This window comes from Orycteropus afer, unplaced genomic scaffold (genome assembly GCF_000298275.1).
Source record: "Orycteropus afer afer isolate SDZICR_OR568_19922 unplaced genomic scaffold, OryAfe1.0 scaffold00003, whole genome shotgun sequence".
NCBI classification, from domain to species: domain Eukaryota; kingdom Metazoa; phylum Chordata; class Mammalia; order Tubulidentata; family Orycteropodidae; genus Orycteropus; species Orycteropus afer.
In genome coordinates, this window is record NW_006921590.1 from 27,921,527 (window position 1) to 27,944,274 (window position 22,748).

Here is a 22,748-nt window from a genome sequence, read left to right on the forward strand (position 1 = left end):
GTCAAAGCCTTGTCTTTATGGAGAATCCCTGTCCTCTTAGCCCTCTTGGCTGACTCATGCTCATTATGCCACCTACTGGTTATCATTTGGCTTCTCAGGTAGCTTGACTACAGGCTTGGAATTTATAGTCACCAATTTGAATATATCTGTGTGATGGTTAGATTTTTCATTAGAATCAAATATATAGAATTATGGATAAGCCATATCATTTTTCTGTGTCACTTTTTTCTCCTGAGATTGGTTAGTTTGAGTTCATATCTGAAAGATCTACATTTCTGTATACTGACCAAAGCAAGTTTCTCATTACCATGTGGTAAGCTCCTATGGTTTAAGAGCAAACTTGAGTTCCCTGACTGCATGCTTATGAATGTAGACTCAATTCATATCTTCTAATATCTAGCTGTTCAATAGGGAAGTCTGGAAGTACCAGCCTTTTTCTCTATGGTCTTTTTTACAGGTAAATGTTTAGAAAGGAGGTTATGTTTGTCTGCATTGAGTATTTTTACACAATATCTTTAGAATACCCTGAATAACATAATTATAAGCTCTCATGTAGGCCTGTAATGGAGTTATTCTAGAGAATATCATGTAACCATCTTACATGATTACCTATCTTAACCTTCTCTTTAAAATACAGTAATTTTTTCCTATTGCTTAAATGGAGGTTTTTATAATTATAGGCGCCTCATGATAGAGAAGATTGCTGCTCATCTTGCTGATTTTACACCTCGCCTTCAGAGTAACACAAGAGCACTTTATCAGTATTGTCCCATCCCAGTTATCAACTATCCACAGCTAGAAAATGAACTATTTTGTAATATTTATTACCTCAAACAACTTTGTGATACACTCCGGTTTCCAGATTGGCCAATTAAAGACCCGGTAAGTCATCAGATAAAATTGTACCTTCCTAAACCGTAAAAAAGGAGACTTGGTGATGCAGTGGTTAAGCATTCGGCTGCGAACCAAAAAGTCAGCAGTTCCAACCCACCAGCTGTTCTGTGAGAGAAGAATTAGTTAGTCTGCTTCCCTGAAGATGACAGTGTTGGAATCCTTTTGGGACAGTTCTACTCTGTCCTGTAGGGTCATTGTGAGTCAGAATTCACTGAACAGCTATGGAGTTTTTGATAGGAAACCATACGAATAGCCTCTAATCATTTCTGGATGTTTCTTCTGTAATAAGGATAATTAGTTTCCTTAAGTAGTCTCTCTAACTTAAGCACTGTGCAATACTTAGTGTAGTTTGATAAATCTGGGTAAATTCCAAATATAATTTTCTGAGGAAGTATTAACAACTGTATAGTCTTAGTTTTTTGTGACAAGGAGAAAAGAAATTAATTTCATGTGTGTAATACAGTTTTACACTATAATAGCTTGATGGAAGCTTGTCCTTATAGCAGAATGAGAAAGCTCACAGATGTTTGAGTTAGTTTGAATTGAGTCTCAAATTGGCCATTAATAGTTCTATATCATATTGAATATGTTGCTTGACTCCTCTAAGCCTCAGTTGTTATCTCTAAAATGATAACAATTATAGTAACTATCTCATGGTTGTGAAGATAAAGTGAGAATTCACATAAGAAACTTAGCGTAATTCCTGGCACATGTAGGAACCAATAAATGCTACCTTCTCCTTTATATAGCAGTATGTGCTGTCTGCTTAGTGTTGCTGTCCCAGTGCCCTTGGGACCCCTCCAGTCTGAATCCTTGGATATCTGTTGAAACCTGGAATAAAGCAGTCATCAATGCCCATGTTCTGTTATATGGCAGAGGTTATACCATTTTTTTTGCAGTGTAAAAGATTTTAGAACAACTATCATTTGTACCACAAGTCACTGTCACTTTGTAGTGCTGTGACCAGGCAGCACTAAAAAGTAGACAGTAGAACAAGTACGAACATTTTTAGTGACGCTTAGGTTTGAATCTAGTTCTACCACCTAAAAACTGAACTGGAAAACGTGACTAACTGTCAGCATCTCAGTGTACTTATAATATTATTGTAATTTCATACAAGAATGAAATCTGCTACACTGCTAAGAAGGTGATTTTAGTTGGTTTATTTGTATTTCAGAAGCTGGTTAACTGGGTCACCTGTTGTTGTTGTTGTTATGTGCTATCGAGTCGGATTCGACTCATAGCAACCCCTCCTTGGGTTTCCGAGGCAGTATCACTATGGAAGTAGATTGCCCCATCTTCCTTCCAAGGAGTGGCTGGTGGGTTTGAACCGCCAGCCTTCCGGTTAGCAGTCAAGTGCCTTAGCCACTATGCTACCAGAGCCCCCTATGGGTCACCTAGAGATGTCAATTTAAGTACATAAACACTATAATTCTATAACTTAAAACTTATAGTTTGAAATAATTTTATTTTAGTAGATATGAATTTTAAACTTCTGTCTTTAAGGTTAAACTTCTGAAAGATACTCTTGATGCCTGGAAGAAGGAAGTAGAAAAGAAGCCACCTACAATGTCAATAGATGATGCTTATGAAGTGCTTAATCTCTCTCAAGGACAGGGGCCGTGAGTTATTTTCAGTATTAAGATAGTGCTTGTCTACCTTGTCTTAAAATATTAATGTCAAACATATATATTAAATAACTTTATTTAACATTTTAAAGAAAAATTTTTTTTGCATGTTCTTTGATATACATACGTAGGATAATAACTATATGGAACTATCCATGTGATTTTTCACTGTTGCAAATTTATTAACAGAACTAACTGACTTCTGTTAATTGCTATTACAATCAGTGTTCTCTATTAATTGAAATAATGTGTGCAGTGTCTGGTACAATATATGACATGTGGGATTCATTCACACTCATTTTCCTCTTCCAGTTTGTGTTCTATATGAAAAAGAGATTTGATAGCAACATGTGTAGAATGCTAAATGATAGATGTATAGAAAAAAAATGCACATTTGTTTTATTACTTTATCAGTGAGTTTTTATAGTAGATGACCTATGTCAAAGAAAATGTTTGTTCTTAAGTATGACCTAAAATTTATACATTTTTGGCAAGGCTGATAAAATAAATTATAAGTATTGTGTTTGAAATGCTATTTGGACATTTTGAAAAATTGTTTGTTTTTTTTTTAAAGAAATTATTTCTTAGTTCTTCAACCCCCAAATAGGGTTTTGTAATTTTAAGTGGCTAATAACTTGCACAGGGGACTCCTAGGCATTATCTTTCAGCTATAAAGATAATATATAAAAAATTATCTTACTTAAATTGTTGTTTGGTGCTGTTGAGTTGGTTCCAACTCAGCGACCCTATATACAAGAGAACAAAACGCTACCTAGTCCTGCACCATCCTCACAGTCATTGAGGGGCTCATCTTTGGCACTATATCAGATATTATTCCACTACTATTCATTAGGAGCTTTGGTATCATAGTGCCTAAGGCACTTGACTGCTAACCAGAAGGCTGGTGGTTCAAACCCACCAGCCACTCCTTAGAAGGAAGGTTGGGCAATCTACTTCCGTAGTGATATACCCTCGGAAACCCAAGGAGAGGTCACTGTGAGTTGGGGCCAATTCGACGGCACATAACAGCAACATTATTCATAAGCTTTTCAGTAACTGATTTTTCCATAATTAGACTGCCACCTCATTCTTCCTAGTCTGCCTTAGTCTGGAAGTGCCACTAAAACCTGCCCACCATGAGTGACCTTTCTGTTATTTGAAATACCATTGTTACATCTTCTAGCATCACAGCAACATGCAAGCCACCACAGTACGCAAACTGACAGACAAATGGTCGTTACTTAAATTACTGGGTATGATTTGCTACATAATAAATGATCACAGAATTCCTGATAAAAGTAAGGTGGTTAAAATATTTTAGATGGTCATGTAAGTATTTGTGTTGCACTTAACTGTATTCGTGAACCACTTTTCCTATTTAACAGGCATGATGAAAGCAAGATTAGAAAAGCATACTTCAGGCTTGCACAAAAGTATCACCCTGATAAGAATCCAGAAGGGAGGGTATGTACCGTCTTTTACATTAGGGCTTTTATGTTGAATTCATTTAGTTCTGTTACTATTTTGGAGGAGAAGAGATACTTGCACATTCTTTTCCAGGGTTTGTGTATTCATAAACGTTCAGCCTGTGTGCCTGTGCGTTTTGCCTTCATGGTCCTCCCTTACCAATATGACTGTCCTTGTGACTTGTTAACTTACAGGTTTTATTTTCATTCCTTTCCCATGTCTGTTTTATGGTCACCTTTATAGTAGTCACATGAATAACTGACAGTTTGGAATGTAGGTAAACTTAATTCATTTGTAGTTGATGCTACCACCATCCAGATTGTTTTGGGAATTTGTATATTCAGTCAATTTGAAATCACTTTAACTGAAGAAGAAGAAAATTTGTTTCAGGTTTAAAATCATCTGCTTCCATTTTTCCCTGATCTTTCCTCTTCCAGCTTCTTACTAAAAATAAAAATGCCAATGGAGATTTGTAAAAGAAGAAATCACATAAGAACCCCTTCATACTCGGACTGGTAGTTATTACTAGAAATGTGGAATGATTTCCACTAACTCCAAGGTCCATGTTTTTCATTGGTGATAGAATATTCCCAGATGTGAAGATTTGATGCTGAAAAGATGTCACTTTTACATATTTAAAGCATTTTTATTCAAAAGCCTGGAGTATGCTTGAGAACCGAATAGCAATTCAAATTCATCTGGGAAAGAAAACAATCAGGATAGGAAGAAAATTTTGGGAAGTAGTGTTGAATTGATAAATATTAAAACATTCTATAAAGCTGCGATAATAAAACTGTGATACTGACACAAGGATCAGTACATAGATCACTGAAATATGCTGTGATGTAGGGGTTTAAGAGCATGAGTTTAAGAGTCATACCTGCCTTAATGTCAGTCTTAGGTCTTCAACCAATTGACTTTGTGATTTAAGGCAACTTACTTAACATCTCTGATGGATAATCACCATACATACCTCACGTGGGTGTTAACAAGGATTAAATGAAATAATGTATTTCTAGTGTTGAGCTCAATGCCTGGCAGTAATGGTCAATGAACAGTATCATGATTATCATCTGCTATCATAATTATTTTTATATTAACACAAACTGTCTCTAGTATGTATGAGTTTAATATGGTATAAGTGGTGTAAAACCAGTGAAAAAGAATTTTTCAGCGAATGTATTGAAATAATTAGATAATAGTTTGGGAAAAAATAGTTTCACCTTACATAGTATACTGCTAGATTACAATTGCAATGAATTTCTTAATGTGAAAAACAGAGCAAAATAATAAAGAAAGTTATTGGTAAAATACAAACCAGCTAAGTTCTGTTTAGGTTATGGTTTGAGATACACCAGATTAAGAGTTAATTATCTTCGGTTATATACAGGATATGTTTGAAAAAGTAAATAAAGCATATGAATTTTTATGTACCAAATCAGCAAAAATAGTGGATGGACCAGATCCAGAGAATATAATTTTAATTCTGAAAACTCAGAGCATCCTCTTCAACCGTCATAAAGAAGGTAAGGCATGTTATTTTTAAATTTTAATTTATCTCCCAGCTAATTCTATTGTGTTACTTATTTCTATGTTGTTGTTGTTGTTATGTGCCATGGAGTCGAACCTGACTCATAGCGACCCCTCCTTGGGTGTCCGAAGTGGTATCACTACAGGGTTTCTGTAACATGTTTCAATAGATTTAGAATTATTATTGCAGAAGACTCTTTTTTTTTTTACTTTTTTTTTTTTTTTATTAGGATTTGGGTGAAGATTTACAGAGTAAATTCACTTTTCATACAGCAGTTCACATATACTTTATCTCATGTCATTGACCAAAATTTACAATGCAGCAGCTCCCCTCCCACTTCCTCCCCATAGTTACCTCCTCCCAGTGTCCATCCCTTCATACTCTTCGAGAGGCCCATTTTCTGCCAACCCTGTATATGATCTTGGATACACTCTCCATTTAGACATACATAATTGTTTAGCTTGTTCACCCATCTATCCGTCCCTATACCCATATTTGCTTTCATTAACAACTCAGTATTGTATTTACAAAGGGGTTCATATTTGTTGTTTGTACTGCCCATGTAACTCTCTCTGTCTTTCTCATCCTCAATGCTGCCCTATTGGTCACTCACATTTGGTACATTGCCCTTCTCTTCACCCAAATCAATATTTATCTCTATCTATCTAACAGCATTCCCTCCCCTTCCCTCCCACCCCTGGTAACCAACAAAGAAAATGTCCTCCAATATATAAACATTTCCTTAACTTTTACAATAACGGACTAATACAATATTTGTCCTTTTGTGACTGACTTATTTCGCTCAGCATAATGTCCTCCAAGTTCATCCACGTTATGCGGTGTTCTGCAGATTCTACATTATTCTTTAGCGTTGCATAGTATTCCATTGTGTGAATGTACCAAAGTTTGGTTATCCATTCCTCAGTTGTTGGACATCTAGGTTGTTTCCAAGTTTTGGCTATTGTAAATAGTGCTGCGATGAACATCGGCGTGCATATATCTGTTCTTGTTATGGCTCTCACTTCTTTAGGGTATATACCTAGTAATGGGATGGCTGGGTCAAATGGTATTTGTATTTCCAACTTTTGAAGGAATCGCCATACTGCTTTCCACAATGGTTGTACCATTTTACAGTCCCACCAGCAGTGTATGAGAGTCCCAATCTCTCTACAACCTCGCCAGCATTTGTTATTTTCTGTCTTGTTGAACTTTGCTACTAGTGCTGGAGCAAGATGGTATCTCATTGTTGTTTTGATTTGCATCTCTCTAATAGCTAATGATCGTGAGCATTTCTTCATATGTTTGTTGGCCGCTTGAATATCCTCCTTGGTGAAGTGTCTGTTCATGAGAAGACTCTTGGAATTACATTTTAAATATTGCAAGAGACTAGTTTTCTGGTTTTGTTTTCCCAATACTAACACTGGTTATTTCAGATTTACAGCCTTATAAGTATGCAGGATACCCCATGCTAATTAGGACTATAACAATGGAAACTTCAGATGACCTCCTTTTCTCAAAAGAATCACCATTATTGCCTGCTGCTACGGAACTGGCTTTCCATACTGTCAACTGTTCCGCCCTCAATGCCGAAGAGCTCAGACGGGAAAATGGAATAGAGGTAACATGCAACATCCTGTGTGTTTATCTTTAGACTAATTTAGGCAGATCATGTGACTATTGGCACTAGTGAATTCACCAAGTCCTCATACAGTTGATATAGGTCTTTCCTTTAATTTATTCTGTGAGACAACACAGTATTATATTCTGTATGTTCTGATACCAAAAATAAAGGAGAAAATAAAGATTCATGTTGCACAGCCTTGGGTTCAAAATTGATAATATTGCTTACAATAATGAGCTTATTCACTCACTCATTCACTCACTCTAAATGCCTTTGAGTTGGATCTGTCTCATAACAACCCCCCCTTGGGTTTCCAAGGTGGTATCACTATGGAAGTAGATTGTCCAGCCGTCCTTCCAAGGAGTGGCTGGTGGATTGGGAATACTTAAAAAAGAAACTGGTAGGATTCCTTTGTTTACCTATTTATTTAACACAGCTAACATTAAAAGGTTTTTTCCAGTTTTATTTCTGCTGGAAAATGTTTTCAGAGGTGAAGTCAAAATGGGGTGTTAATAGCCAACTTTTTTTTTTTTTTTGCAGGTGTTACAAGAGGCGTTCAGTCGCTGTGTGGCTGTCTTGAATCGTTCTAGTAAATCAAGTGACATGTCAGTACAGGTGAGACTAAAACGTAGGGTTCTAACAAAGTTACCCTAGACCAGTGATTCAGACTTTAAGATATATCACAATCACCTAGAAGGCTCATTAATACATAGATTGCTGGGCCCTATCCCAGAGGCAATATGGTAGATCTGGGGTGGGAGCCTGAGAATATATACTTCTCACTCGTTCCCAGGTGGTACTGATATTGCTGGTCTGTGTACCATACTTTAAGAATCACTGCTAAAAAGCTTTTGCTTTTTTTTTTTTCTCTTAAAGTAGAGAATAGTGGAATGAACTCTTAAGCACCCATCACCCAGCTTCAGGCATTTGTTACTTTGACACTATTGTTTCATGTATTTTCTACCCTGTTGTATTTTAATTGGCTTAATTTTTGTTAAGGTTATAATGGTTGTGTTCTTAGATTTAAAAAAAAAAATCGTGGAATTCATTAAGTTTGTTGTAGAGTTCCTGTTTTTATGTATCCCTTTATGCCAAGGAGCCCTGGTAGTACAGTGGTTAAAGCACTCAGTTGCAAACTGAAAGGTTGACTATTCGAACCCAGCAGCCACTCTGCTGGAGAAAAATGAAATAATCTGCTTCCTTAAAGATTTACAACCTTTAAAACGCTGTGGGGCAGTTCTACTCTGTCTTATAGGGTTGCTGTTTCTCTGAATTGATTTGACCGCAGTGGGTTTTGGTTGGTTGGTTTATGTCAAGAAAATTTAGAGTATAGGACAGCCGAGTGCCAGTTTTTGTATTTCATCTTCTATTTTGAAGTGCATTTGGGCTGAGAGTTGTATATGTGATCTAATGATACACCTTTATTGCTTGCTAACAGAGCTATACCACCAGTTGCTATGGAGTTAATTCTGACTCGTGGCAACCCGTTGTGTGTCAGAGTAGAACTGTACTCTGCAGGGCTTTCAGTGGATGATTTTTCTGAAGTGGATCACTAGGACATTCTTTCAGGATGCCTCTGAGTGGATTCCAACCACCAGCCTTTGGGTTAGCAGCTGAATGTGTTAACCATTTGTACCAAACGGGGACTCCCAAAGAAGTGTCATTCTAATGTATTCACAAGTGCCATTGGTTTGGCTACATAGACATAGCATGAGGGTGCCTTTATTTGCTTAACAAATTGACATAAAGAGTAGGTAAATAGAATTTTGTTACTCTGTGTTAATAAGCTGGACAAAATTACCTTAATACAGAGGCAAACTTTTTCTAGAGAGCCCATGAGTAAATATTTGAGACTTTGTGGGTTATAGACAGTTACTTTCTGTATTCTTGTGTGTGTGTGTGTGCGTGCGTGCGTGTGCATGTGTGTTGTGTTTACAACTCTTTAAAAAGGTTAAAAACCATTCTTTTCACTTCGTGGCCTAACAGGTCATGGGTTGATTTGCCCCATGAGCCATAGTGCCCATGGTTTGCTGCATCTATAGGAATTTATTTTTTTCCATCAAGTGTGTGTATGTGTGTATCCTTTAGTTTTATATAACTCCCTGTTCGATTCATAGCGACCCCTCCTTGAGTTTCTGAGATGGTATCTCTACGGAAGTAGATTGATTGCCCAGTCTTCCTTCCAAGGAGTAGCTAGTGGTTTTGAACCACCAGCCTTCTGGTTAGCAGTCAAATGCCTTAGGTGCTTCATGGTTTGGTTTATTCCCCCATCCTGTTATCCCCTAGTAAACACTCATCTTTCGTCTTAGTGAATTTACCTATTCTATTTCATGTAAGTGGGCTCATACAATATCTGTCCTTTTGTGTCTGGCTCATTTTACTTAGCATGTTTTCAGGGTTTGCCCATGTGCTATGTATTAGAACTTCACGTCTCTTTATGGCTGAATAATACTTCTATTTTATGGATATACCACATTCTGTTTGTTCATTCATATATTGATGGTCACTTGGATTGTTTCCACCTTTTTGCTATTTTGGATAGTACCACACTGAACATTGGTATATATGTATATAAGTAACTGCTTTCAATTCTTTGGGTCTATACCCAGAAATAAAATTACTGGCTCATGTGGAAATATGTTGAACTTTTTTGGGAACTACCAAATTGTTTTCCACAATGTCTGCACCATTTTACATTCTTACTGGCAATGTACGAACGTTCAGTATCTCCACATCCTCAACCAACACTTGTTATTTTCCTTTTTTTGTTTTGTCTTTTAAATAATAGCCATCCCAGTGAGTGTGAAGTGGTATGTCATTGTGGTTTTGAGCTCTAGTGGCATAGTGCCTAAGGCATTTGACTGCTAACCAGAAGGCTGGTGGTTCAAACCTACCAGCCACTCAGAAGGAAGGTTGGGCAATCTACTTCTGTAGTGATACCACCTTGGAAACCCAAAAAGGGGTTGCTATGAGTCAGCAGTGAGTTTGTTTTTTTGGTTTTTTTAATGACTAATCATGGTACATCTTTTCCTGTGCTTATTGGTTTTTTACCTTCTTTGGAGAAATGTTTATTAAAGTTATAGGAACTCAATGAGAAAAACTAGTTATCCGATAGAAATGTTCTGTTTAATTTTGGAGTCTCATAAGCTATTAACATTATTCACAAATCTCTCCTGATTTGATTTCTACTATGTCTTCAATCAAGGGGCCTTGGTGGTACAGTGGTTAAGTGCATGGCTGTAGCAGAAAGGTTGCCAGTTTGAACCCATCACTCTGCAGGAGAAAGATGTGACACTCTGCTTCCACAAAGATTTGCAGCCTTGGAAATCCTATGGGGGGATTTTACTCTGTCCTATAGGGTCTTTATGAGTTGGGATAGACTTGATGAGAATGGGTTTATATCTTAATGAATGTACATGTGATTCTCTTTTCCGTTTTCTCTGTTGTCTGTAGGTATGTGGGCACATAAGTCAGTGCTATAGTGTGGCCGCTCAGTTTGAAGAATGCCGAGAGAAGATCACGGAAATGCCCAGTGTCATCAAGGATCTCTGTCGGGTGCTTTATTTTGGCAAGGTGCAGTTTTGCTTTAATACTTTCAGGATATAGTGAGCAGTGGGTTTTCTTGTCAAGTAGTCAGTCCCCAGCTTATAAGCAGGTTGTTTTCCAAAAATTATTTTTAAGTAAGTTATTTGGATCTCTCAAATCATTTTCCATGGACACCTTGCAGTCAGTGAGGTTTCTATCCCTAGACTGGCATATAAAGAAAAGACTAGAGTGACATATATAAAGGGACATGGGTCCACCCTAAACATTAGAAGAGAGTCAAGAAATAAAAGAGGAAAGTTAGACTAACCAAATAATAAAAAGTAAAGGATCATATAAACCTGAAACTTAAAATCAAGCCTGATGGGAAAGGCTTTAAGGATCTGAAAGCTCCTGTTTCCTCCTAAACCAAGACTGTTGGGGGACATTAACTGTGGGTAGATAAAATAGATAATGGGGAAGAAGAGAGATTCTTAGACAACTGGCAGAGAGAGAGTTGTGTTGGAGTAGAGTAGGATTGATCCTGCACTAAGGTACCTAGAAGGACGGAATTGCTGATGAAAATATCTCAAGTATATCAACTTTATGTCCTTTTAAATGTTTAATAAGAATCTGAACTCTAATGGAAAGAAAGAAATCTTTAAACCTGCACTAAAGTTTTCGTTACGCCTAAGGTCACTAACCTGTGAATCAATGCCTTATAACTCAAAATTTGTGTGTGTGTGTGTGTGTATTTATATAAAATGGGAAGAACCCAATTTCCAAGTCTTTGGACACTACTAGCCTCAAAGATAGTAACTCTAGTATCTCATCACAGGATCACCTTTTATTTTAAGCTTTAAAGGATAAAATATTTAAATTTTAATTGGAATTTAAAATAGGGGAGATACATTTTACACAGTATGGTATCTAGCTTGACACAACTACACAGCAACCAGTTCCTCTTGGGATTTTCTTTTAATCCTATAAATTAATGCTGCTTTTTCTTATCCTCTCAGAGTATTCCACGGGTGGCTGCTCTTGGGGTAGAATGTGTCAGTTCTTTTGCTGTGGATTTCTGGCTACAGACACACCTATTTCAGGCTGGAATTTTGTGGCATTTGCTTGGTTATCTATTTAATTATGACTACACACTGGAAGAGAGTGGTATTCAGAAAAATGAAGAAACAAACCAGCAGGTAACTTTAACACTGCTTTAATACTGAGTTTGAACCTAAACCATAGGTTAACGCCAAATTAATATGAAACAAAGTTTTAGCTATCCAGGGTTCCCCAGGGATAAACTATTTTTCTAGATAACTAGGTGGTGTAGTGCCTAAGGCACTTGACTGCTAACCAGAAGGTTGGCAATTCAAACCCACCAGCCACTCCGCAGAATGAAGCCTGGGCAATCAGCTTCCGTAAAGATTTACCACCTCAGAAATCCAAAGGGGGTCGCTATGAGTCAGAATTGACTCGATGGCTGTGAGTTTGGGTTTTTTTGGTTAGTTTACTACCACTGTTTATGTCCTAAAACTTACTGTCTTAACCACTTAGGCTGAAAGGTTCAAGACAAAAGAATTTGCAATACCGTATAATGGGCATAGTTTAGGGTTTTCTTACTCAATCAGTCACTTTCATGATTATAAAATTATGATTGTGTAACACTAAAATATAACAATTCCATCAAGCCGTTGGGACTGGCTTTTCTACACATTGAGTAATTGTCTGATTTTTATACTCTTTCTGTCTCCTCTTTTCCTATTCACTGTCATCCATTACTCAATTTGTCAGTGTATACAGCAGGCAGGTCCACCCTCCCCCCACCCTTAAATGTGCTTCTTCCAATTTTCTATGAGCTATTGTACTGGATATAAATGAATACACAGGCTCTTGGGGTTTCCTATAAATAGAGGACTAAGGTTTTCTAATTCATAAGCTATTTGACACCAGTGTTCGGAATTCTTGTGTCACTTTTCTTATTTGCTTAATGCTTCTTAAAATATGTTCCATGCAGATTTGATTCCAGAAAGTTACTATGTTACCTATATGAGATAAGAGATCTACTTTAATTTTGTTTTTTTAAAGGAAGTAGCCAATAACCTTGCCAAACTGAGTGTCCATGCTCTAAGTCGTCTTGGAGGGTACCTGCCTGAAGAACAAGCAACTCCAGAAAATCCAACCATAAGAAAAAGTTTGGCTGGCATGCTGACACCTTATGTTGCTAGAAAACTTGCTATAGTTAGCCCTGCTGAGGTACGTGTTTCAGAGACTTTGAAATAAGTTTAAAGACTAGCCTGGGTTTTGATGAGTAGTGCAAAATCTTTTAAGTAAGTAATGATAAAACAGAGCTATACTGATTGCATAAATTTATTCAGATTTACACACAAACCGTTAATACTAAAGATGAAGAAATTGAAGATTTTTACCAACTTCTGCATTCTGAAATTGATCAAACACGCAGTCAAGGTGCACTGATGCACTGATAATTACTGGTGATTTGAATGCGAAAGTAGGAAATAAAGAAGAAAGATCAGCAGTTGAAAAATACAGCCTCGGTGATAGAAACAATGCCAGAGATTGCATAATAGAATTTTACAAGACCATTGACTTATTCATTGAAAATACCATTTTTTAACAGTATAAATGTTGACTATACATGTGGACCTCACCTGATGAAATACACGAAAACAAAGTTGACTACATTTGTGGAAAAATAACTGTTACTATCAGTCAGAACAAGGCAAGGGGCTTACTGCGGATGAGACCAGTAAGTGTTCATATGCAAGTTCAAGTACAAGCTAGCAATAATTAAAACAATTCTGTGAGAGCCAAAATTCGACCTTGAGTATATCTGAATTTAGAGATTGTCTGAGAATAGATTTGATGCATTAAACACTAATGACCAAAGACCAGAGAGTTTTGGGATCACATTAAGGACATCATACATGAAGAAACCAAAAGGTCATTAAAAAGACAGGAAAGAGCAAAATATATGCTAAAAAAAAAGACTCTGAAACTTGGCTCTTGAATGTAGAGTAGCAGAAGTGAAGAAAAATGATGGTAGTAAAAGCTGAAGAGAAGATTTCAAAGGGCAGCTTAAGAAAACAAAGTATTATAATGAAATGTACAAAGAGCTAGAGTTGGAAAACCAAAAAGGAAGAACATACTCATCATTTCTCAAGATGAAAGAACTGAAGAAGAAATTCAAGCCTCAACTTGCAATATTGAAAGATTCTATGGGCAAAATATTGAATACAACAGGAAGTATCAAAAGAAAATGGAAGGAATACAGAGTGCCCATACCAAAAGGAATTGGTAGATGTTCAACCATTTCAAGAGATTGCATATGATCAAGAACTGATGGTATTGAAGGAATAAGTCCAAGTGGCTCTGAAGGCATTGGCAAACAACAAGCCTTTAGGTATTGACAGAATATCCAGTTTCAGCAAACATATGCAATGCTGGAAGCACTTACTCGTCTGTGCCAAGAAATTTAGAAGATAGCTGCCTGGCCAACCAAATGGAAGAGATCCTTATTTTTGCTCATTCCAAAAAACATGATTCAAGAAAATGTGGAAATTATTGAACAAGATCATTAATATCACACAGAGGTAAAATTTTGCTGAAGATAATTCAAAAATGGTTACATCAGTACATCAGCAAGGAGCTGCCAGAAATTCAAGCTGTATTCAGAAGAGGACATGGAACAAGCATTATCATTGCTACCATCAGGTGGATCTTGGCTAAAAGCAGAGAAAACCAGAAGGATGTTTAACCTGTGTTTTAATGACTATGCAAAGGCATTCAACTGTGTGATTCATAACAAATTATGGGTCATATTGCAAAGAATAAGAATGTCAAAACACTTAATTGTGCTTATGAGGAACCTGTACACAACCAGGAGGCTGTCGTTCAGACAGAACATGGGGATACTGCTTGGTTTAAAATCAGGAAGGATGTATGTCAGGGTTGTATCCTTTCACTGTACTTATTCAGTCTATGCTGAGCAAATAATCTGAGACTCTGGACTATATGAAGAAGAAAGGATTTTTGGAATCTTCCAAGAAGGATTGGAGGAAGGCTCATCGATCACCTGCAGTATGCTGAAAATGAAGATGATTTGAAGCACTTACTAATGAAGTCAAACACTATAGTCTTCAGGATGGCTTACACCTCAGCATACAACAAAAATCCTCACAAATGGACCAAGAAGCAACATCATGATAAATGGAGAAAATATTGACGTTTTCAGGGATTTTGTTTTACTTGGATCCACAGTGCAGTCATTGCCCATAGAAGCAGCGGTTAAGAAATCAAACAACATAGTGCCTTGAGCAAATCTGCAAAAGATCTCTTTAAAGTGTTAAAAAGCAAAGATGTCACTCTGAAGACTAAGGTGCACCTTACTCAAGCCATGATATTTTCAGTCTCATATGCATGTTAAAGATGGACAATAAATAAAGAAGAGCAAAGAACAAGTGACTTTTCAGCATTGCTTTTTCTCAGTTGCAAAATGAGTAATACCACCAAACTGTTAGTCAAAAAGTCATCTATTACAATGCAATCATGCAGTAGACATTTTAAGTAAATGATAGTAGCATCAGTCCCTATTTCCTTTTTCTAAATGTTACCAAAAAGTAATATTCTGTCTTTTAGATTTTGAAGATGCTTAACAGCAACACTGAGAGCCCCTACTTGATATGGAACAATTCTACGAGAGCAGAACTGCTTGAATTTCTTGAATCTCAACAAGAAAACATTATTAAAAAAGTATGCATACTATCATTGTTTTATACATTTCTGTAGTAGCTTATTTTGATGGAATTTTGCAAATATAAGCTAATATTGAGTAAACACAAACTCATTATTTTCCAGTTCAGAGTTAATCAAGCCTATAACTTTTTGCCACCTAATAGCCTAAAATACCAACATTCCAAAAATGTTAAGAATAACATTTTTGTTGTCTTTAATAATAGCAACATTAGAGTTCTTTTTTGTTGTTGTTGTTACCACTTATACACAGCTATGTTCTTGTGTATGTAAAATCTTTTTTTAACCAGTTCTTATTTGCTTTACCTGTACCCCAACAGCCCTGTTTTAATTATTTACTTCAACCTCCTTTCCCCAGTAAATCACAGTTACTTACTAGTATCAAAACTGAATTATTTGTCCTGCTTTTTCTAGAGGAGAAGCTAGCAAGCCATATAAAAAACAAAAGACAGTAGCATTGGAGATAAGGAAAAGGCCTAGATAATTTGAATACTAGATGGTTGACTCTTGAGGGCTTAGAAGACATTTGTGACTCTGGAATTTATTAAAGCATATTTATGTCCTGAATTGTACAGAATTTGTTTTTGAACTCATTCTATGATAAGTACTCAAAATTCTTTTTAGATAAAATTTTTGAAAACTGGATTGCTAGACAGAACAGATCTCATATTTCTATACATTGTTTTATTTTTTTAGCAGAACAAATCAAATCATGTCTTCTCTTTGTAGCACTGACAGTTTATTATATATTTTTATATGTTATTTCAGTGTAATCTAAATTCCTTGTGTTTTTCAGCCTAAATCTTTATTGAGACTATATTTTCTCATTTCTGTCTCGTTCTTGTCTCTTAAATAGAAACTATTCTTATACTTGTTCTTAGCCAAAAGGCCAAGAAGTGACGGGAAAGCTTCTTGATTTGTTAATATATAGACATATCTGTCTCTCTTAATTTAGAGACCCTATTTTTCATTTGGGAGCTTTGGTAGCATAAGCCTAAGGCATTTGACTGCTTACCAGAAGGCTGGTGGTTTAAACCCACCAGCCACTTCTCAGAAGGAAGGTTGGGCAATCTACTTCCGTAGTGATACCGCCTCGGAAACCCAAGGAGCGGTCGCTATGAGTCGGATCCAACTCCGTGGCAGTGAGTTTGGTTTTTGGTTTATTTTTCATTCAAAGTATTTCTTTTTAAAACTCATTCCAAATCTGCTGATTTGTTAGTTATATCAGCCTACATCTGACTAGGCGAAATACCTGCTTAGTGGAATGAGAAGAATCAAGTGTCATACTTGCTTTGTAAACTCTAGCTAGAAGATATTTTATTTGTGATCTTGAGATGCTAAAATGAGTAGTAATAGAAATCTTTGGACTAAAAATTATAATGTAACTTGTATTCCAGAGTCACATTACTGGTTGTAAACATCAGCGTTGCATTGAATTCAGGGATGTGCACCTCACCATATTGTTCCTATTGGATCAGTTATTTTAATTTAAATAATTTATTTTATTTTGTTGTTGAGAATATATACAGCAAAGACATACACCAACTCAAGTTTCTACATGTACAATTCAGTGACATTAATTACATTCTTTGAGTTTTGCAACTATTCTTATCCTCCTTTTCTGAGTTGTGACTCCTCCATTAACATGAGCTCACTGCTCCTCCCTAAGGTAATCTTTGAGTGGCTAATCTGATTTTTTGAGTTGCTTTTGTCAGTTTGATCCAGATAGATCATTCTTAAAAGAGCGTAATGCTTAAGGCAGACATTCTTTCCTCGTTAAGCTAAATTATGGTTTGGTTTTAAGAAAACTTCATGAAATACTTTTAAATGTTACCTTATGGCAAAGTTTTGGGATTTCATCTAGCTTCCATGGCTTCAAAAAGTCTGGAGTCTATGAAAATGTAAAATTCTGTTCTGTATTTTCTCCCTTTTGATCAGTGTTCTACTATACAATCTTTGATCAAAATGTTCAGTTATGATAGTGAGGCACCATCCAGTTCTTCTGGTCTCTTGGCACAGTCATTCATGAGGCAATTAGGCACAGATTCCATATGCTCCTCCTCCTGTTTCTGACTCTCTCTCTTCTTCTGTTGCCTCAGGTGACTAGAGACCAACTGTAGTGTTTTAGGTGGCTGTTTCCAAGGCACTGCACAAGGAATTAGAAGGTAGAACAGAAGCACTAAATGTGTTATTAGGCCAATTAACTTGGAAGTCCCATGAAACCATGACCCTATACCTCCAAACCAAGGAACCAAATCCTATGAGGTGTTTGGTTGTACAAAAACACCTTAGCAGCTATCCTTTTTAAAAAATCATTGTTATAACTTCAGTTAAGTTATTAAAGTGATTATGGGTAGATTAACAGTCAGACATTAATGATTCTAATTTATATCTAACAGTCCATATTCTCTTTTAAAAAGGGTGATTGTGACAAAACTTATGGATCAGACTTTGTCTACAGTGATCATGCTAAAGAACTTATTGTGGGTGAGATTTTTGTTAGAGTATATAATGAAGTCCCTACTTTCCAACTAGAGGTAAGCACTCTGAGTTTTGTTTGATATCTTTGATCACTTATTACTGAATGCTACTAGCATGTGCATACTTAAACATAATGAAATAACACCAGTTCTTTGTCAGTTAGTTTATACTGACGTAAGATGGTATAACTGGTGATAGCTTTGATCCTCCTTATCTTGGATGTTGAAGAATTCAATTTTTTTGAAACTTAGGCAGTAAGAAAGTATTCCTTGCCTAGCTGTTCCTTATATTGTGTGCGTATATATGACTTCAATTAACTAGTCCCTTGTGGAAGTACAAGGATACTCATGGTGGCCAGTTACACAGTCATGTGGAATATCAGCTCATCACACAAGAGTCCTTCTCTGGCCCATAATTAAAAGAGAATGTGGGAAACAAAGAGATTTTTTAGAAGGTGGCTGGGGTCACTTTAGGTCCTCTCTTGGATGAGCCCTAGTCACTTCCAGAAATAAAGGAGGAGCTTCTTTTCTTTGTAGTGTTTAGGGATGATGTAGCATTTTTGTTGTTTGGTTTGTTTTTTGGAGGAAGTGTCAGAGAGGAGTTGGTGGTTGGTTGGTTTGTTAGGGTGGAAGAATTGAGACTTCTACACTTTCGCTGTTTTATACTTTGCTCTTGAGAAAAAGAAGGAATTGCTAGACTTTAATGAGTATTAGCAGAGAATAATACACATAAATCACAAGCAGAATGAGTTAAGAAGATTTGTGAGGTTCTTTTGAATTTATATCCTAAGTACATGTAAGTTTTAATTACAAAAATATAGCCAAACTGTGAAAGTTATATGTCATGATATAAACAAGCAGTTTCTTTGATTATTAAAGGGCAGAGATACTCAAATCTCAGAATTACTATACTAAGGAACTGATAAGAGTGTATCAGATCTCTAATCTGTTGGGACAAAAAATGTTAAGAAATGCTTTTTAACGTAACTGTTTTTCTCCTTCCCCTCCTCTTTTAATATACATGTGCATTCATGTATAAGTAATACATTGATCATATTTATTCACTTTTTTTATTTTTTTGATTGTAGCGTGGGTGAAAATTTACAGAGTAAATTGTTTTTAGTAATTATATACATTTTGTTTGGTGACATTGTTGATGCTTTTTTACTTTACACTGCTTGAAACTTTTTCTTTTGTTATGGAGTCTTCTTTATAGGTTGTCGCTGATGGCACACGTTTTTAGATGTTTCTCTGCTTCACGTAGGTTCCAAAAGCATTTGCTGCAAGTCTCTTGGATTACATTGGCTCCCAGGCCCAGTATCTCCACACATTCATGGCCATCACACATGCGGCAAAAGTGGAATCAGAGCAACATGGAGACCGTCTGCCAAGAGTGGAGATGGCTTTGGAAGCTCTGAGAAATGTCATAAAATATAACCCAGGTTTGTGTCTCTACTCAGATCAGTACGATCCTTGAAACAAAACATCTTAAAATGTCCAGTTTTTTGTCAGGGAAATTGACCTTGTATTTTCACTTATGTACAGTAGCCTAGAGAGAGTAGTCAAGGTACTATGTTTGGAAGAATTCATATTTTTAAGAGAAAATAAGTTTATGTTGAAAAGGAGGAATAATTTGGTAATTTCACATTGATTAAACAAATTGACACACCAAGTATCCTCAAGTGCTTGAATTATATTTCTTTATTAGGTGGTTTAATTTTTGCCTCATCTTAAGTCTGTATTACAGTGCCATGTGCTTATGGACATTCATATCTTTAAAAAATTGTCTGAAGTTTTTGATATTTTAAAATTGAAATAATAAAAACATGAGATTCATCATTCTTAAATATTTTTAAAAGGACAGATCACAAAACATATCACTGTAGCCTTTTTCTATGGAGATGGATAAGTGAAATTCTGAAAGCTCTCATAACTTTAGTTTAATCATATATTTAATACAAATTGAATTTAAATTACTCAAAGACTCTAGATCTTTTTTTAAAAAAAAAGTTCTTAACATTATCTTTTGCTTTTTTTCAGTATATGTTAAGGTACTGCTGAAAATCTGACTTGCCAGAAAATTGTTTGAATAAATATCCAACAATAATGCAGTATTGTTAAGAAAAATGATTTATGCCCAAGGTATACATTGGGATGTTATTAAAGGCAGTGTTATAAAGTTTGAACAAGACTGCATTTCTTATTGTTAATACAATATATACTAAATAACAAAACAAAACAGAACACCCACTGCCATCAAGTTAATTCTGACTCAGGGCAACCATGTAGGACAGATTAGGACTGCCACAGAGGGTTTCCAAGGCTATAAATCTTTAAGGAAGCAGACTGTCTCATCTTTCACCTGTGTAGCTGCTGGTGGGTAGAACTGCTGAGTAGAACATTAATAGTGGTGTATTAGGTACAAAGCAAATTGCAGCAGAACAAGGTACTAATTTGGAATTTTTTTTAATTGAGGAAGGGCTGCCTAGACGTTTTACTTGTATACTATATATATAAAGTTCATTCCTTAGTATTGCATACTCTCTGGTAATTTAGAAGTATGGTTTGTGTGTCATTGTTATACTCATGACAATTATTACCTATTAAGTGCTATGAAAATGAATTTTAAAACAGTATATTTTAGAATATTGTCAGAATCTTTAAGTTGAAGGGGTCATAGTGAATTATGAATGAGGCCTGAAAAGATGACAAATTACACAATAGGTTCTACCTACCATATAAATTCTCACGGCCATCGAATTGGATCTGACTCACAGCAACCCCTCTTTGGGTTTCTGAAGTGGTATCACTATGGAAGTAGATTGCCCAACCTTCCTTCTGAGGAGTGGCTGGTGGGTTTGAACTGCCAGCCTTCTGGTTAGCAGTCATAAATGCCTTAGGCACTGCACTACCAGAGCTCCTATCTGCTGCATACCAAAAAGAAATATATGCTGAATAAAAACCTTATTGTTTAATGGGATTGGGTTTGCAGGGGATTGTTGTTGTTAGGTGCTGTCAAGTCAGCTCTGACTCATAGTGGCCTTGTGTACAACAGAACAAAATGCTGCCCCATCCTGCGCCAGCCTCACAATCCTTACTATACCTGAGTCCATCATTGCAGCCACTGTGTCAGTCTCTCTTGTTGAGGGCCTTCCGCATTTTCACTGACCCTCCACTTTACCAAGCATAACATTCTTATCCAGGGATTGACAACATGACCAAAGTAGGTAAGACGAAGTCTGGCTGTTGTCGCTTCCAGGGACCATTCTGGCTGCACTTCTTCCAGGACAGATTTGTTAGTTCTCCTGGCAGTCCATGGTACTTTGAGTATTCTTCTCCAACACCACAACTCAAAAGCATTAACTCTTTTTCAGTCTGCCTTATTCATTGTCCAATGTTCACATGCATATGAGGTGATTGAAGTACCATGGCTTGGGTTGGGTGCACATTAGTCTTCAAAAAGGCATCTTTGCTCTCTAGCACTTTAAAGGTCATTTGCCCAGTGCAGTACGTCATCTGATGTCTTGACTGCTGCTTCCGTTGGTGTTGATTGTGGAACCAAGTAATACGGAATCTTTGATAACTTCAGTATTTTCTCCATTTATCATGATGGTGCTTATTGGTCCATTTGTGAGGATTTTTGTTTTCCTTATGTTGAAGTGTAATCCATACTGCAGACTGTAGTTTTAATCTTCAGTTAAGTACTTCAAGTCATCTTCACTTCCAGCAAGCAAGGTTATGTTGTCTGTATATCTCAGGTTGTAAATGAGTCTTCTTCCTATCCTGATGCCGTGTTCTTCTTCATATAGTCCAGCTTCTCAGATTATTTGCTCAGCATACAGATTGAATAAGTATGGTGACAGGATACAACCCTGATGCACTCCCTTCCTGATTTTAAACCATGCAGCGTCCCCTTGTTCTGTTCAAACAACAGCCTCCTGGTCAAGGTACAGGTTCCTCATGAGTACAATTAAGTGTTCTGGAATTTCCATTCTTCTCAATGTTGAAGGAGATAGGAATGGATATCTCATTCAGTGTTACATATTGTCAACAGAAGTCCTTTGCATGTGTGTATAGCCCTCAAGTGGCAGGGTTCTAACCCAGTCTTACTTAAAAGCCAAATTAAGTCAAGCCCTCCCAATATTTAATTAGGCTGAGGGATTAGCTTATGGTCTAGAGATAAAAAGTGCAAGTAGCTACCTTACACCTTGTATTTTTGGGCTCTAGTTGAGTTGTTTATTTGATGAAGTTCTTGTTTTTAGCCTAGGAGCTAAGGATGGAGATGGGAAAACTGAACAATCCTAAAAAACTCCAGTATATTACTTTTTGTCTCTTAAGATGTACTGTTGCTTAGAGATACTTCATTCACTTCATGTCAAAGATGTTTAGAAAATGTTTATCAGAGGCTTGTAATTGACAGTAAACAACACTGTATGAAGGTGTATTATGTAGAACATATCTTGGAAATAAAACATAACCTTTTATTCTTACTCCCTAGGCTCTGAAAGTGAATGTATTGGGCATTTTAAGTTAATATTTTCTCTTCTTCGAGTCCATGGAGCTGGTCAAGTACAGCAGTTGGCATTAGAGGTAAAAGTATTTTTTACTAAAGCATCTTCTCTTTTCTACCCCTTACTGTATATGGTTTGAGGCTTGATTAGTCCTCATCTGACATTGAATGGAAGTATGCCTGTTAAGCCATGTGAATATGTTTATAAATTTTGAATTTCAAAGAGTGAATATTTCACAGTATTGTTCAAAGTTGTTCTCTTTGTGCTCATCATTTGTCATGCATCTGGGCTTGGGATATACATTGTCATGTGGTGTGGATT

General features: G+C 36.4%; 1 protein-coding gene across 1 annotated transcript in view; it reads left to right on the forward strand.

Annotated features, from left to right (window-relative positions):
• The window catches only part of DNAJC13 (DnaJ heat shock protein family (Hsp40) member C13), a 158,043-nt gene that overhangs the window by 114,712 nt on the left and 20,583 nt on the right, over positions 1 to 22,748 (forward strand). The window contains exons 33-45 of the mRNA XM_042780451.1: positions 681 to 882; positions 2,401 to 2,516; positions 3,908 to 3,986; positions 5,380 to 5,515; positions 6,954 to 7,138; positions 7,682 to 7,756; positions 10,595 to 10,714; positions 11,683 to 11,862; positions 12,752 to 12,919; positions 15,323 to 15,436; positions 17,857 to 17,973; positions 19,181 to 19,358; positions 22,415 to 22,506. Coding sequence (XP_042636385.1) covers positions 681 to 882; positions 2,401 to 2,516; positions 3,908 to 3,986; positions 5,380 to 5,515; positions 6,954 to 7,138; positions 7,682 to 7,756; positions 10,595 to 10,714; positions 11,683 to 11,862; positions 12,752 to 12,919; positions 15,323 to 15,436; positions 17,857 to 17,973; positions 19,181 to 19,358; positions 22,415 to 22,506 — 1,762 coding nt within the window. The remainder of the gene's footprint in view (positions 1 to 680; positions 883 to 2,400; positions 2,517 to 3,907; positions 3,987 to 5,379; positions 5,516 to 6,953; positions 7,139 to 7,681; positions 7,757 to 10,594; positions 10,715 to 11,682; positions 11,863 to 12,751; positions 12,920 to 15,322; positions 15,437 to 17,856; positions 17,974 to 19,180; positions 19,359 to 22,414; positions 22,507 to 22,748) is intronic.